General features: G+C 35.4%; 1 protein-coding gene across 1 annotated transcript in view; it reads right to left on the reverse strand.

Moving 5' to 3' along the window:
* Positions 1-8,696: 8,696 nt before the first annotated feature.
* Positions 8,697-16,808, reverse strand: part of spata17 (spermatogenesis associated 17) — a 34,777-nt gene continuing 26,665 nt past the window's right edge. Inside the window, exon 10 of the mRNA XM_016526892.1 lies at positions 8,697-8,946. Coding sequence (XP_016382378.1) covers positions 8,866-8,946 — 81 coding nt within the window. The 3' untranslated portion in view covers positions 8,697-8,865. The remainder of the gene's footprint in view (positions 8,947-16,808) is intronic.

Here is a 16,808-nt window from a genome sequence, read left to right on the forward strand (position 1 = left end):
TTCAAATGTCAACATTGGCTACCAGAAATCGCTTACTCTGCCTTTAATGAATACAGTGATTTTACCATGGTGTAAAAGATTTACATTTTATTTATTTATTTATTTTGAAAGATGTCTCACTAAGCTGTTTTTAATACAGTAAAAACAGTAATATTTTGAAATATTATACCCATTTAAAAAACTCCTTTCTATTTTAATGTTTTAAGTAATTTATTCCCAATATATTTATTCCTTGTTATATTTATATACATATAAATCTAACAAATATATATATTTTAATTATAAAAATAATATAGAAAATATAATATATATTATAAAGAATAAAATATATTTTATTATATATATAAATTATACATAATATATTTGATTGCATAATATGTATGTATTATTATTATTATCAATTTGTATAGTGACTTGCACTTGACCTGACATGTGATTTGTGTTCATAAATGTAACAAATTTCATAGGGATTATGTAATATTGTTTATTAAATATCTAACTATTGATTTGCTTTCAGTAATTTTAGCTTTCATATAATAAATAAAAAGGGATATGCCATTCAAATAAATGGGAAGCATTTAATTAAACTTTTATAAACATTTTGTTGTTTAAAACAATAGTATTGTAATTGTAATACATTTGCAACTTGCAAATCAAGTGTATTTTCTCAACGCATTACCTAAACACATTTCATTATTTACCATAGTTAAATATATTTAAATAAATCTACTTTAAAACATTTATTACAATTGTAATATTGCCATAAGCATTTTTTAGCTATTCTTTCAGTTCTGTCAAAAAGCCCCAGTGCTGAGTTAGTCAGTTTGCAAGTGCTGGACATTTATATACATAAAGATCTACATTTATCTTTATACAGGGTAACGTTGCACAGCTGCTTGAGCTTCCTAAACAAATGGAGCCAGGTCACAGACCAGAAGGCAGCAGCCACGATACACTCATGCGTTCTGTACATGTGTGTGAGAGAGAGTGTGATTGACTGGAAGGCCTATCTCTCCTCACAAGGGGGGCCGGCAAAGAAGCACCGCACCTCAAGCTCATCGGACGCCCGTAGGCTGCACAGGCATTAGCACGGTCGCCCAGGTGACCGAAAGCGTCGCCCTAACTGAATGAGCCGCGCTTTTTACTTTGTACTTGGCTGACGCTGTTTTAAACTACCATATTGGGCGTTCAAAGAAATCTAGAGACAGTTTATAGTTTGTATTTTAACTTAAGAAATTTTTATATTTATAAACATCCTACTATAACAGCTGGTGTAAACATCTAAGACTACTGTGGACAATCCAAAGCATGCACCAACTTTTTAAAGAGGGCACCAGTGGCAGTCCAGGGCAAGATGTAGGGCTTTATAGAATCCGTTTTATTTTTTTCCCCAAATTCTGTTTTTTCCATTTGAATTTTTCTGGAAAAAAACTCCTTTCTATTTTAATGTTTTAAGTAATTTATTCCCAATATATTTATTCCTTGTTATATTTATATACATATAAATCTAACAAATATATATATTTTAATTATAAAAATAATATAGAAAATATAATATATATTATAAAGAATAAAATATATTTTATTATATATATAAATTATACATAATATATTTGATTGCATAATATGTATGTATTATTATTATTATCAATTTGTATAGTGACTTGCACTTGACCTGACATGTGATTTGTGTTCATAAATGTAACAAATTTCATAGGGATTATGTAATATTGTTTATTAAATATCTAACTATTGATTTGCTAAAAACAGATTCAGTATTCCTCAAAATGAATAAAAACAAATGCAAACTCAGAATATTATACAAACCTGCAATAATAAAAAGTGTTAAATAAGACAAATATAATTTATGTATTTAATCCCATTTCATTAGCCAATGTCTTTGCTACTGACCTTCGATCTAATTCAACCATACTAAGCAAAGATGACACATTTGTGTTTCATTTTTGTTATTGCTGCTGAATAGTGTTGAACTTTCTTCTCCTGCATCATATTCTTCATGCAATTTGTTTGAGCTGCGCCCTTTACTGTACAGACATGAATTTGCATTTCCTTCAGCCTGAGGCATATTCATTTCACTTTTGTTGTGAAAGGGTTTTTACATTTGTAAAAGAAGATCTTTTTTATATTAAAAACAAACAAGCAAGCCCTGCCCAGATTTAAAAAGTAACTCAAAAGTAACGTAACGCATTACTTTCCATAAAAAGTAACTAAGTAGAATGTGAAAATGTGAAGTATTTATACACATATTGCACAAGATGTTTAATTGTTGCAAGGCAGACTAACTTGACCAATATATCAGTGCAAAGACTCAGCATGAAAGGACTCAAGACACACCCTCAACTGATAACCAGCAATACTACGGTTTAACTAGCCATGTAAAGTAGTCATCAGCTGTTTTTATCAGCAGAGAAACGCTAATATAAATGCATTTTCACTACTATGACATCCAAATGACTTTTCAGCCGGAGAATTGCAGATACTGAGTGTTTTTCTGTTCGGGTGGTTCTCAGGATTGGCGGTAGAAGCGTGTGGAGTCCCTCCGGGAGCGTCTCTCCATAGCCTGGCTGTCTGCTCAGGTTAGTCTCTGACAGCTGGGCTGATTGATTCTCTGAGCGGAGCCAGGCAGGGGCACAGCCTCACGGTGAGCTGTACCTGTCCACCCTGCCAGAACCCGGGGTCACCGTCAGGGCCCGGGGTCGCTCGGTGTGGGCCACAGCTGACACGTCCCTCCATTGCCCATTAGCATCAGCTTTATTTCTTGTTATGTCAGGGCATCCACCTCAGCCAACTCGTGTATCCTGACCATTAGTAATCCACCGCTGTCATGAGGGAGGCAGACACACAGTTCCTCAAACAGATACAATAGATCTTCAGTTTCTCAAGTCTGCTGCTTTGTGAGTGATCATGCAGGTTTCAAAAGTCTTTCTTTCTTTGTTTTCTCTCTCTATCTCTTCTTAAAGCATGTCAGCACGTCCTATCTATCAATGATGTCTTGTCACTCAGGCGGCTGACAATTGCTAGAGGTACAAACCTGTCAATATGCCTGTTTAAGACAGACACCTGTCTCTTTGTGATGCAGCGGGCAGAACAAATGCTTGTCAATACATCTTCTGATCGGTATTCATCATCGCCTTGGCTGTTGGATTCCATTTGGATCCCGATTTGGTGTGTGGAGATTCCTGTGTGTTTGGACTTAAAACAAAAGGGCTTTTTGTTAGTGTCCTACAGTGTCAGGAATGTACCAGCTAATCCATGCATGATAACAGCACTGATAACAACATTATGTAGTTAATCTTAGTCTGTGTATTTTGGAGAACCATGATATTCAGCTCAAGGCTATGGTGTGCAAGCACATGCCATCTGTGAAAGCATCATTTTCACACCGCTCGGCCCAAGGGTGTCATGGGGCACCAGTGGCATTAAAACATCTTTTAATAGTTTAGAGGTTCATTTATTATTATTTTTAATAATAATAATAATAATAATATTTTAATACATTTTGTTAATTAAATCAGCATAGAATAAAAGCAGTAGAACAGATACTATAGCATTTACAATTTAAATAAAATGTATTTAATAATAATAATAATAATAATTAATGTAATGATAAGATAAAGGGAAAAAAACTACTTTTCAGCAACAGACCACAATTTTCATCTATAACCCCATACTCAGAAGTTTTTTTAATTAAATCAGCATAAAATAAAAGTAGAAGAACAGATTTAATATAATAATAATAATAATAATAATAATAATAATAATTTTAATGTAATAAAGGGGAAAAATATCAACTTTTCAATAACAAAGGCCAAATTTTTCAGTTATAACCCCATAATCAAGTTTTTTTTCAAATCAGCATAAAATAAAAACAATAGAACAGATACTAGCATTTACAAGTTAAATAAAATTAGTTTATTATAATATTTTATATATTTCATTAAATTATATTAAAAATAATACTAAAATAAATTTAAAAAAATGTTTTTTTTTTTAGGAAATAAGAAAGAGACTTTTTTGCATTACAGTAATTAGAACACACACACACACACACACACACACACACAACTGGCAGTGTAAAATGACAGTCATGTTTTCCAGCGTTTAACATCATCCCTTTCATTGTATGGAAATTTCCATTTTCTGTTCAGTATTAAAAAGTCATGGGAGTTCCTAGCATTGTTTTGCTAAAAATTCTATAATCACTTTTATTAAGAGAGATGGTCAGATATTTGGGAATCGTGGATGAAGTGGTATCAGAAAATAATGTCAGATTCAAACTCATATCACCCCCATGGCTCAAAGTGTTTCTTTATGGTAAGCCACAGCTCCGACTACTAATTATCATTAACCCAAAGATTCAACATTTCCATAACACAAATCAAGCTTAACCACACTCTCGAGCTCCAATTGACCCATCTTATCTAAGTTAAAACAGCACACAATCAAAACATGGATTGATAGCAGACCACAAACATCTGTTGCTGCTTGCAGCTGATGTTTTGAAACACATAAATCAATAGGATGATCAGTAAATCACACTCGCTACTGTCACAATATTATGCATTAGTCTGAGGGAAGTCAGAAGGGCTGAGGCTTTCGTTGAAGCAGCATGAAATGCCTGCTCGTATCTGCATGCGAAATGTAATTATGGAATCACCCAAGTGAGCTGGGCCACACATCTGCCACAGCATCTGGCGGGCTCTTATCTCGACTTGCCCGCTCCGTTCTGTACAATTCAAATTCCATGCCTACAAGCACATTAACACAGATTACAAAGCGCTCAGTCTCTACTTAAGGTTCATTCTCCGCTCAGGGGACGATAGAGGAGATTTGTGTCTTTTAATTTTGCAGATTGCCGTGCGTTAAGTCTCAAATGAGATGCATTTGCATGAAAGGCTGAAAAGGCTTTCCAGGTTTCGGAAAGATGGATGAAAGCCGATGTGTTACTGTAGGCGGCAACACAGATTTGGCATTTAATCGTGAATTGAAGCAGACAAAATTCCTTCAGAATCACAAATGCATGAAACGATGGTTAATTGTTGATCATTAGCTTCAACTTCAGGGTAATAAGATCACCGCCTTTACAGAAGAGAAAAACTTTAAACATCTTCCACTCTCATTCTCAATCTCATTATTAAAATTCTAATGCTAAAATGTACAAAAACCCCACTATAAAAATAAATAGTTATACTTTATATACAATTAATTATTATTATTTTTTATCAGCATAAATTAATATCAGTACAACAGATATAACCATGATGTATAAATACTTTGAAACTTCAATTTAAACATTATTTATAATAATAATTATTATTAAAAATAAATAATTATTTTAAGAAAATAAAAAAAAAACATTATTTTAAATGATTATTTATACAAGGTAACAAAATGAGATTTATTTATTTATTTATTTTTGCATTAAATTAATGAGAATTAATGGGAAATTTGGCTTTTTGTTAGAAAAATAACATTAAAAATCTTAATCTCAACCTTCATAAAATAGGCTTAATTTCCTTTATTGAAAATGCACTCTTAAAAATGAAGGTGCTTCACGATGCCATAGACCTATATATAGACCAAAGAACCAAATGGTTCCATAAAGAGGTTCTTTGTGGTGAAAGAAGGTTCTTCAGATTATAAAAAGGTAAGAAAGAGATGGTTCTTTAAAGAACCTTTGACTGAATGGTTCTTTGTGGAACCATAAATGGTTCTTCTATGGCATCGCTGTGAAGAACCTTGTAAGCACCTTTATTTTTAAGAGTGTATAATCCCTGTATTTCCTTTGATTTTGGGACAAAAATATGATAACATATGCTGGATTCATTTTCACCCCTAAATGCATCTCATACACTCTTCTCAACTTTTGATACAGACACTTGAATTTTATGCTTTTTTTGTTTATTTTGAAATTTGATGAATTTTGGGTGGACAGTCCACCTAAAAATGAAAATTCTGTCATCATTTACTGATCCTTATGTTGTTCAAAACCCGTATGACTTTCTTCTGTGGAAGATATTTTGAAGAATGTTGGTAATCAAATATTGGAAGTCAATGTGAACTGAAACTGTTTGGCAAATGAATTTCACTTTTTGGGTGGACTATCCCTTTATAATTGTATCCCATTTGCATGCGGTGTCATCTCCATGCTAGTTACAAAGAAAAAGTAGGAGGGAGGCAGAGAGAGAGAGATCTGCAAGATTTTGAAGCGAGTTGAGAAGCTGGTCGGGGTGGACAGACAGGTAGGAGGCGAGCCAGCGCGGGCAGTGAGCCTGCAACTCTGACACGTCCTGCTGTGGCTCAGCGGTGAACTAAGACAGCCCATCACTTCACTGTCAGCACTCTGACCCCCTCTCTTTCTCGCCGGCTCCCCCACACACACAAGCCATTGGCTTTGAGTCCAAATAGAAGGACCCCCCACCCTTCATGCCTGGACCCCCTCTATTCTGTGTGAGTGATGGCCTGAATGATGACTCTGACCCCAAACCCCGGACCGACCCAGAGTCTCACCACCAGCCTCACACAGTCATTCTCTCAAAGCCAGAAAGAATGAATGATAGCTCAGGTTCTTTAGAAAAAACTTCTGCCAGTTTTACAGCATACTGTCACGATGAATATCACAAGTAATTCACAAACAAGACTTTTTTTTTGGGTAAAAGAAGCTGCTAACTTAAAGTTTTTTTTTTCCTTTTAACTTGTGAATTAAATTCAGAGTCTTCTGAAGCTAACAAATTATGTATGGCACCTATGGCGCAGGTTTGACATTTGGGAAAAAACTAACTTTGCATTGTTGTGAAAAGAGAAAATTTCCGGATATTTTAAAGTGGCGATGTAATGGAAGTAGCAAGAGATCTTTTCTTCTAAATTGTGACGTACATCCAAATGTGAAACGCATTATTGATAAAGAAAAAATGTAGGGCGGGGACTTGGTTGTTTCCATTGGTCTGATTGGATGGAGGCAGATCTAAATGGGAGTCAAATAAAAGAAAGGGGCGGAGTTATATGGACATTTTTTTTTGGGAGAAGTCTAGCAAAAGTTACCAGAGAGAGGTCTTTAATTTCACTTGATTATACAGTTTTGACATTTTGATTAAAAATTATGAATGATCAGGTTTAAAAAATGCACATTAAACAAAAAGAAAAATGCATGCATGAATTGTTTAAAATAAGATAAATAACATAACATTTTTTTTGTGGTCATGTTTTTAGAAAAACATATTTAGAAATGTTTTAACTTAATTTATAGTCTTTTAAAACTGACCCACTTTGAAATTGAATTTTAATTCACTACTTTAAAAATTCTAATTATAAAAGAAGCATATTGTATATGCATAAATTGCATTTTTAATATCTTCTGTAAAAAAAATTTAGATCTGGACATGTTGCTGAAGTAGTATAACTAAGAATCTAATGTATCCCAAAAAATTTAAAAATCATATTTCATATCTATTACACCCTTCTGGCCAGGGAAAACGTTTTCCCAGAGACAGGAAGACAAGACTTTTTCATATTTTCCCTGTCTCTACTCATTAGCAAGCTTTACCGCTCTTCTTCATTCTTTCCCTCCTCAGTGGCGTATCCTCTCTCTTGCATATGGCTTCACTCTGTGAAGAGGACTTCCCGCCGTCAGCGTGCCTCATTCTCTTCGGTGCGTGTTGGCTGGGCTCCACGGCGGAGTTGAAGCCAAGACCTGTCTAGATAGCCCATCAAAAAGCACTCTATATGAGCCCACACTCAGAGATCTGGTGCTTCTGTGAAGTTCTTCATTACTGTAACTCTCATTATTTCATTATCTAACAAATGAATGGCAAACTACATGTATTTACAAGTCCTGCTATGATAGTATTGTGAAAAGGGAGAATAATGTCTTTGAAATGCTTTCAAAAATTGCACATCTAGTATGTCGTTTTTAGCCAGGTGCTACATCATCAGCTAATAATCTGAGTGAAAGCTTTTCCATGAACCATCACAAAGGCCATCTCTTGAGCGCATCAGTTGTCTAATGCCCACATGTCCGGTAGCCATAAGCAGGGTGCTGCTTTCCCAACATGGGGTCAAACTTAGCGTTAAAACAGGGAGTAATCAGATCAGCCAACTAGGGCTTTTTCTAATCGCCCTGATGGAAAAGCGTGGGTTTTTTCGGAGGCAGGAGTCAGCGGCAGGGTGAGTTATTGTGAAGTGATGGACTACCTCAGACCAGGAGCAATCAAAGAGATAGCCCTTGCATCTCCAAATTACTGCTGCCCGTGCCTCAGATTCATCAACGGGGTGCTGGTGGCGATGCCGGCCAGGAGGCTTCGTACAGTTCTAGGCCCTCACACACACACATACACACAATAGAACGAAGCACTCAGAATTATTTGTGGAAATGAAACCTCTGTAGCAGAAGGCTGGATCAGTGCCTTCACCTTTTCCCACTCACTGAAATTAAATGACATTTATTTTCTGTGGCAACAATGCATGGGAAATGTTTCAAAACGACTGATTCCGGGAGCGATGCAATGAGGTGATTGATGGAAGTGATGTAAGAATCCGCGTGTGACATCTGTAAGTGCGTAAACTAATGGAGGAATTTCATTAGTCTCTTTTCCAGGATCAAAATCATTGCTGTTAAAGAATTCTTTCATCAACACTGCTGATATTGAGTGCAAAAAGCAATTGTGCGTAATACAAATAGCATGTAATTATGCTAAGAGGACGAGATGTTTTTACTCTGAATGCGGCATCGAATGTTTTCTTCACCTCATCTCACCTTCGCACTTTCTGAACCAGACAAACAAATGATGCATGATTGGATATTTAATTTCATTTATTTATTGATTGTCAGTTTTCCACTCGGCTATCTCATACAATATTACCAGCGTTGGAGTACAGTCGTCCAAACTTGTCAAAGATGTGGCAGGTAGTGAAGACGGTCTTGAAGGGCTGAAATGATAAGCACATTGATTGGATGTCAGCAGTTTGAAAAACTGTTTTACACTCAGCAGAGACGGTGCAATTATTATATTTTTCCATTTAGCACACACACACACACACACAGACACACAGAAGGAAAATGTTATTGCTCAGAGTTCTCAGTTATGTCGAAGTATCAAGTCAATCGCAGACATATATCTTTAAAACCTTTAAGAATAACTTTTTGGGTCAGTAAGATTTTATTTATTTATGTATTTAAAGAAATTAATACTTTTATGCATTAAATTGTTCAAAAGTGACAGAAAGACAATACAAATGTTACAGAAGATTTCTATTTTAAATAAATGCTACTCATTTAAGTGTTCTTTTCATCAAATAATCCTTAAAAACCGTTTCCACAAAAATATTAAGGAGCAGAACCATTTTTAACATTGATAATAAATATTTCTTGATTTCTTGAACACCAAATCAGCTTATTTTAATGATTTCTGAAGGATCATGTGACACTGAAGACTGGAGTAATGGCTGCTGAAAATTCAGCTTTGCCATCACAGAAATACATTACATTTTTAAATATATTAAAATAGAAAACATTTAAAAAAATTAGAAAAAGTTATTTTACATAGTAATAATATTCAATAATATTACTTTATTTATTTATTTATTTTTTTACTGTTTTTATGCAGACTTCTTTCAAAAACTTTCCCAAATCTCACTGACCCCAAACTTTTGAAAACTTTTCTTTGGAGAAAAAAAAAAATAGAGAAAACAGTAACAGTCATAAAATGCATGAGAATAGAATAGATGATAAAATCTGGTTTCTTAGAAAAAAATAGGACAATTTGATGGGAATAATTTGAGTTCATATTGAAATCTGAATTTTGATGACAGATTATTTTTGCAAATCTGAGCACAATTTGAGACATAATCGAGATCTATTCTGAAATTCTAGAGCAGAGATGTCAGATCACTATGGTTGTTTCACTCTGCCCATGAGAAAAATATGTTTAAGTCTCCATTTGTTCTCAATTTAATCTTCTTGCAGTCTAAGAAAAAAAGTGAGATATTAAAAAGATCCCATATGTGATTTTTCTTTCTTATCGATACGATTTTAAATTTGAGCTTTTTGCAAAAGTCATGGCCTGGCGAGTAGCACTCATGCTCTGATGATGCAAATATGTGAGTAAATTGCATGCAAATCCATCTATCCATCCATTTTCAAAACTACTTGTCCAAAGTAGGATCTGGACGTATGGCCAGTACATCACAGCCATGCCAATCATTTCATTTCCAAACACGCTTAACATTTATTAAAACTTAGTGTGTCTATTATAATGTTTTACAGTATGTGCACTCTAAAAAATGCTGGGTTATTTTTTTAACCCAAATGCTGGGTTCAGCCTGTTGGGGCCATTTTATTGGGTTATTTTTAATATTTTTACCCAGGTGCTGGGTAGTTTTTTCTGTAACTAAGTTGCTGGGTCATTTTTAATGTTGGGTTATTTTTTTTTTCTACCCAACCGCTGAGTTGAGCCTGTCTCCGACGAAACAACCCAGCTGCTGAGTTACAGCCAGAGCGTGGGCTTTTTGTGTCCACTACAGGGGAGAGCGGTTCTCAGTGCTTCCGATTTGGTGCACTCCTTCAGCAAAATAAAGGTTTGTATACATTTTATTTCATTTATAAAGTCTTTACTGTGCTGTAAATTGTATTATTTTGCGCAATGCAACATAAGGACGAGATGCCAGTCAGCTGCATCAGCAGCGTTCGCTTCGGTTGATGGAAATGCCTTTTGCCTTGCTTAAAATAAATGGATTTTATTCGTTATAATACTGAGTTTAATTTAATTTGATGTTAAAATAGGTTCTCTAATCTCAGTACTGTTTGTTTATGGGCAGGTTTTGGAGTCAGTCATGGCATCTTTCAGCTACGAGTGAAACGCGAGGCGGCGGTATGAAGTCGCAGTTCCCCCGCGAACAGCAGCCCTTCACCGGCTCAGATTTCGGCGACACACCAGCACGCCAATTAGCACTGCTGAAAATTCAGCTTTGCCATCACAGAAATACATTACATTTTTAAATATATTAAAATAGAAAACATTTAAAAAAATTAGAAAAAGTTATTTTACATAGTAATAATATTCAATAATATTACTTTATTTATTTATTTATTTTTTTACTGTTTTTATGCAGACTTCTTTCAAAAACTTTCCCAAATCTCACTGACCCCAAACTTTTGAAAACTTTTCTTTGGAGAAAAAAAAAAATAGAGAAAACAGTAACAGTCATAAAATGCATGAGAATAGAATAGATGATAAAATCTGGTTTCTTAGAAAAAAATAGGACAATTTGATGGGAATAATTTGAGTTCATATTGAAATCTGAATTTTGATGACAGATTATTTTTGCAAATCTGAGCACAATTTGAGACATAATCGAGATCTATTCTGAAATTCTAGAGCAGAGATGTCAGATCACTATGGTTGTTTCACTCTGCCCATGAGAAAAATATGTTTAAGTCTCCATTTGTTCTCAATTTAATCTTCTTGCAGTCTAAGAAAAAAAGTGAGATATTAAAAAGATCCCATATGTGATTTTTCTTTCTTATCGATACGATTTTAAATTTGAGCTTTTTGCAAAAGTCATGGCCTGGCGAGTAGCACTCATGCTCTGATGATGCAAATATGTGAGTAAATTGCATGCAAATCCATCTATCCATCCATTTTCAAAACTACTTGTCCAAAGTAGGATCTGGACGTATGGCCAGTACATCACAGCCATGCCAATCATTTCATTTCCAAACACGCTTAACATTTATTAAAACTTAGTGTGTCTATTATAATGTTTTACAGTATGTGCACTCTAAAAAATGCTGGGTTATTTTTTTAACCCAAATGCTGGGTTCAGCCTGTTGGGGCCATTTTATTGGGTTATTTTTAATATTTTTACCCAGGTGCTGGGTAGTTTTTTCTGTAACTAAGTTGCTGGGTCATTTTTAATGTTGGGTTATTTTTTTTTTCTACCCAACCGCTGAGTTGAGCCTGTCTCCGACGAAACAACCCAGCTGCTGAGTTACAGCCAGAGCGTGGGCTTTTTGTGTCCACTACAGTGGAGAGCGGTTCTCAGTGCTTCCGATTTGGTGCACTCCTTCAGCAAAATAAAGGTTTGTATACATTTTATTTCATTTATAAAGTCTTTACTGTGCTGTAAATTGTATTATTTTGCGCAATGCAACATAAGGACGAGATGCCAGTCAGCTGCATCAGCAGCGTTCGCTTCGGTTGATGGAAATGCCTTTTGCCTTGCTTAAAATAAATGGATTTTATTCGTTATAATACTGAGTTTAATTTAATTTGATGTTAAAATAGGTTCTCTAATCTCAGTACTGTTTGTTTATGGGCAGGTTTTGGAGTCAGTCATGGCATCTTTCAGCTACGAGTGAAACGCGAGGCGGCGGTATGAAGTCGCAGTTCCCCCGCGAACAGCAGCCCTTCACCGGCTCAGATTTCGGCGACACACCAGCACGCCAATTAGCACTATTTCGGTAAAAAGTGATTACAAAGAACGGTTGAATACACGTAAATTAAAATGCTACTTTTAAATGTTACATTTTTTGTCTAAAATGCTTGTTAAACGAGTTTAAATATATGTAGCGTCTGGACCACTCAAACACACAATATATATTTTGTTTTTATATTTAACAAATACTCTGTAACCCCCCTCAGTTAACAAGCCATATGAGGACCCATGAACCCTTCCCCCCGAAATGCGTAACACCCCAGGAAGCCGAACAGGCTCCTGGTTGCATGGCAACCAACGCTGATATCACTGGGTTTATTGGCCAAAAGAATGCAAAGCAGGGAAAAGCCCTGCATGTCCCAGGGCAAGAGGCAGAGTAGAAATGGACTTTTCTACTAATTAATTCATAGGAAAACCTTTCTTTGAATGAACACACATCATCCTTCAGGTCATTGGGTATATTATTGTCATCATGTATTTGGTCTTTGAAATTGTACATTATTGACAATATTGAGCTGAAGCTTGACTTTGCAAATTTAAAATCGCAAATCAAATTGCAATCGCAATATCTGTCAAAAAAATCGCAATTTGATATTTTCCCCCAAATCGCACAGCCCTAATATGTAATATTGTAAACTATGCTGTATTCACACAAATAAATTAAGTTTGTCTTGTATTTTGTCCATGTGTTCTTGCTTAATAAATGCTCATATTTTGATTATTGCTGTTGCCTCTAGTCATTCTGTGTGTGATTTTTAATCTCCAGTCCATTTTAAGCCAGCAATACAATAATTTATAAACAATGGTTGACTTAAATAAAACAACCCAGCATGTTGGGTAAAAACATTTAACCCAACCAAGCTGGGTCAAAATAACCCAGCATGTGTTCTGTCCAATATTTACCCAGCGCTGGGCTGCCAAATAACCCAAGTTGGGTTGTTTTTAACCCAGCATTTTTTAGAGTGTACTAAAAGTTTATTCAGTTCACCAACTGTGTAGTGTATGACTACAAATATAAGCTATAAGCAAAACTAATATTGTATCTCTGGTTTATTTCCACTTAGATCTAAAATTAGGAGTTAAAAAGTGTTTAAAATGGCTACACGCAGAAAGAAAGACGATCGTTCTCTCTCTGCTCCCTTCCCTCGATCCCTGGATGACCACGCTAACCTCACACTAGTGCTGTGACTAGCAACCCAACCAAGCTCGGTCAAAATAACCCAGCATGTGTTCTGTCCAATATTTACCCAGCGCTGGGCTGCCAAATAACCCAAGTTGGGTTGTTTTTAACCCAGCATTTTTTAGAGTGTACTAAAAGTTTATTCAGTTCACCAACTGTGTAGTGTATGACTACAAATATAAGCTATAAGCAAAACTAATATTGTATCTCTGGTTTATTTCCACTTAGATCTAAAATTAGGAGTTAAAAAGTGTTTAAAATGGCTACACGCAGAAAGAAAGACTATCGTTCTCTCTCTGCTCCCTTCCCTCGATCCCTGGATGACCACGCTAACCTCACACTAGTGCTGTGACTAGCATTGGCTCTTCATCACTGCTATAATACATTCTCCCAGTCAGCCAGTTAATGATGAATACATGAGCCACAACAAATCCTGCCCTCTTTTTGCAGCACTGCACAAAATATCTGCGTCAGATATTTTTAGTTGGACTGGATTTAGCTTTTGCTAGTGGCCTAGTTGCTGCAGCAGCTACACAGGCTGTCTTAAAGCGTCTCTCCAAGCACGCTGGCTCTCAGTGACCCCCCCTAGAGGCTGACCTGGTCTAAAACACGCCACCTTCATCTCCACAACCGCTTAATAGAAGAGCCTGTGAGGAGCGTTGCTGTGTTGAAATGGAAATAACGGGCTGAAGTAAGAATTGGAAGAGGAAAGGGAGGTTGGGAGGAAGGCGATTTAATTATATATTTCATTTTTTAAGACTAAAAAAAGCCTAAGTTGAGCAAGGACAAACTAATGTCATAGACTGGGGCGCTGACTGTTTCCCTCTGGCAGGCATGCATGTGATCCCTCTGTCAGTCAGCGTACGCCACCATGACAATCATCTGTGTGTCTTGGCCTCGGGAAACGCTGCAGCTAGCTGTCCTTGTAAACAGCACCCGCCACCAACTCTAACAACTGCACAAGAAATGCAAAAGGACACCGTCTCCAAAGTGGAAAATAGATTCATTCACAATGTTCGCTATATGAAAAAAAAAATCACATTTTTTAAAAATTATTGCAAAAACTTTGATTGTTGTTCCATAACAAGGATTAGTTGTACACGCATAATTAGATAACTAATGACTGATGCCACTCGGTGTAGATTGCTACAGTATGTATGAGTTGAACTACGACTGGTCAATAATATTTTTTATAATTTTATATTAATTTTATTTATAAATGAATTAGTAAATGATTAATAATTAATTGATTGAATTAATTAATAATGAATCAAATTATAAATGAATCAAATGATTTAACACCAACAACAACAATAATAACAATAAACATTTTAATGTTGTTATATATCAAATATTTATTCTGTCTACAGTCAAATATCGAAAGTTTCAGAATTCAAGCATCTGTTCATAACCGACTATAACAAATGCCCTTAATTGGGAGTCAGCCAGACACATTTCTAAAGTGCCCTCAGTCCTTTTGAATGTATAAAATGAATCTCTCCTCTAGCTGATGTTCTTATTTGTCACGTCAACCTGTTCTCTTAAAATAGCCGTAGCCCATGTTCTGTTATCTTTCACCTCAGAGTGTGTTTCATTTAACAGCTACATAACAGCAGTGGAACAACAGAAGACTTCATATAAGCACTCAGGGCACTTAGACACTTTTTAGCCCATCGAACCCATATTTTAACCAAGCATTTGTTGCCTCTCCCTCCAACATTACCCAATAAAAACAGACAAGGGATAAAAAAAATATGAGATTGATTTATTTGCTCCAATGTTCTTCAGAATGAAGCTTTTCTATTTTTTTCCCCTCACAACTGAAACCAATTAGCACAGCTAGCACTTGTAGTGCAGAAGGTAGGTCAGCCCGGAGTAATAAAAAAGTATTGACTTTTCTCTGACTGTAAGCAGGCTGAAAGGGGTGCCGCGGCCTTGTCGTACATGAAAAGAGCTCCATTAATTTCACTTATTTCAAGAAGGGCCCCTGTCAAGTCCTAATGCGTCCAATGCACTTTTCGCATTCATACACGCTGACATCTTAGCTGGGCCTCAGCCGAAATGAGTTTACATTATTTTAGCTAGTGAGAAGTTGACGGCGTAATTCCCACTGCACAGCTCTATACGGGCCGGTAGGGAAATGGCAGAGGACTCTTTCATACGTGGCTAGTCCTGACTCACTCTAAAGGGAACTGAACGTAGCCAAAAACATCAATCAAAAACTTAATCAGTCTAAGGTAAAAAAAGAAGCTCTTTATGCTATATTGTAATCAGCCCAATTTGACATGGCAGTGCATAATTATATCACCTTAATCAAACGCTTGATGAAATGTGCATTTCATAAACCTAACATAGTTCTTTTTTTTACACTGAAAAAGTCTCTTTAGCTTTAAAAATAATTTAAAAAAAAGACTCCCTTTTGAAAAACCAGAAGCCACATGCACTAAAAAAAAACTAAAAACAAAACAAAAAGAATCAGCAATGACAATACGTTTTCAAGATGGTGGTGGGATGAAAAAAAGAAACATTAAAAATATATTCATGGCTGATAGCTTCATATGGTTTCAGGCAATAAGCAATATTATGCAAATATTTATCAGTGAGTAAAAAATTTATTTTAATATTCCTGTGATGGCAAAGCTGAATTTTCATCAGCCATTACTTCAGTGTATTATGCTTGAACGAAGGTGCCAATTTCTGCTGAAAAATACAAAATACAAAAATACATAAATATTATTACAAAATATGAAATCATTGCCATGCATATTTCTTTAAAATACACTTTTAAAAAGATCACAATCATTGTATGTCTCAAAATATGAATAGATATCTTATTATTGTGCCATCTCAAAGAGGCACAAAATCACTTTCACTGACTTTTTCATTAACTGTTCCCTCCTGGTGGAATGACCTGCCCAAATCAATCCGAGCAGCTGAGTCCTTAACCATCTTCAAGAAACGACTAAAAACACACCTGTTCCACCTTTATTTGACCCTCTAACTCTAGCACTTTCTATTCTATTTTAATTCTACTTTATCTATATTTATCTTCTTTTTTTATTTTTATTTAAAAAAAACAACAACAAAAAACAAAAACCAGCTTTCTATTTTTTCTATTCTATCTACTTGTTTTTCTTTGTGCGTGTGTATAATATATATATGTATGTGTATATAT

The sequence above is a fragment of the Sinocyclocheilus rhinocerous genome, unplaced genomic scaffold (genome assembly GCF_001515625.1).
Source record: "Sinocyclocheilus rhinocerous isolate Xijiao unplaced genomic scaffold, SAMN03320098_v1.1 scaffold1234, whole genome shotgun sequence".
NCBI lineage: Eukaryota > Metazoa > Chordata > Actinopteri > Cypriniformes > Cyprinidae > Sinocyclocheilus > Sinocyclocheilus rhinocerous.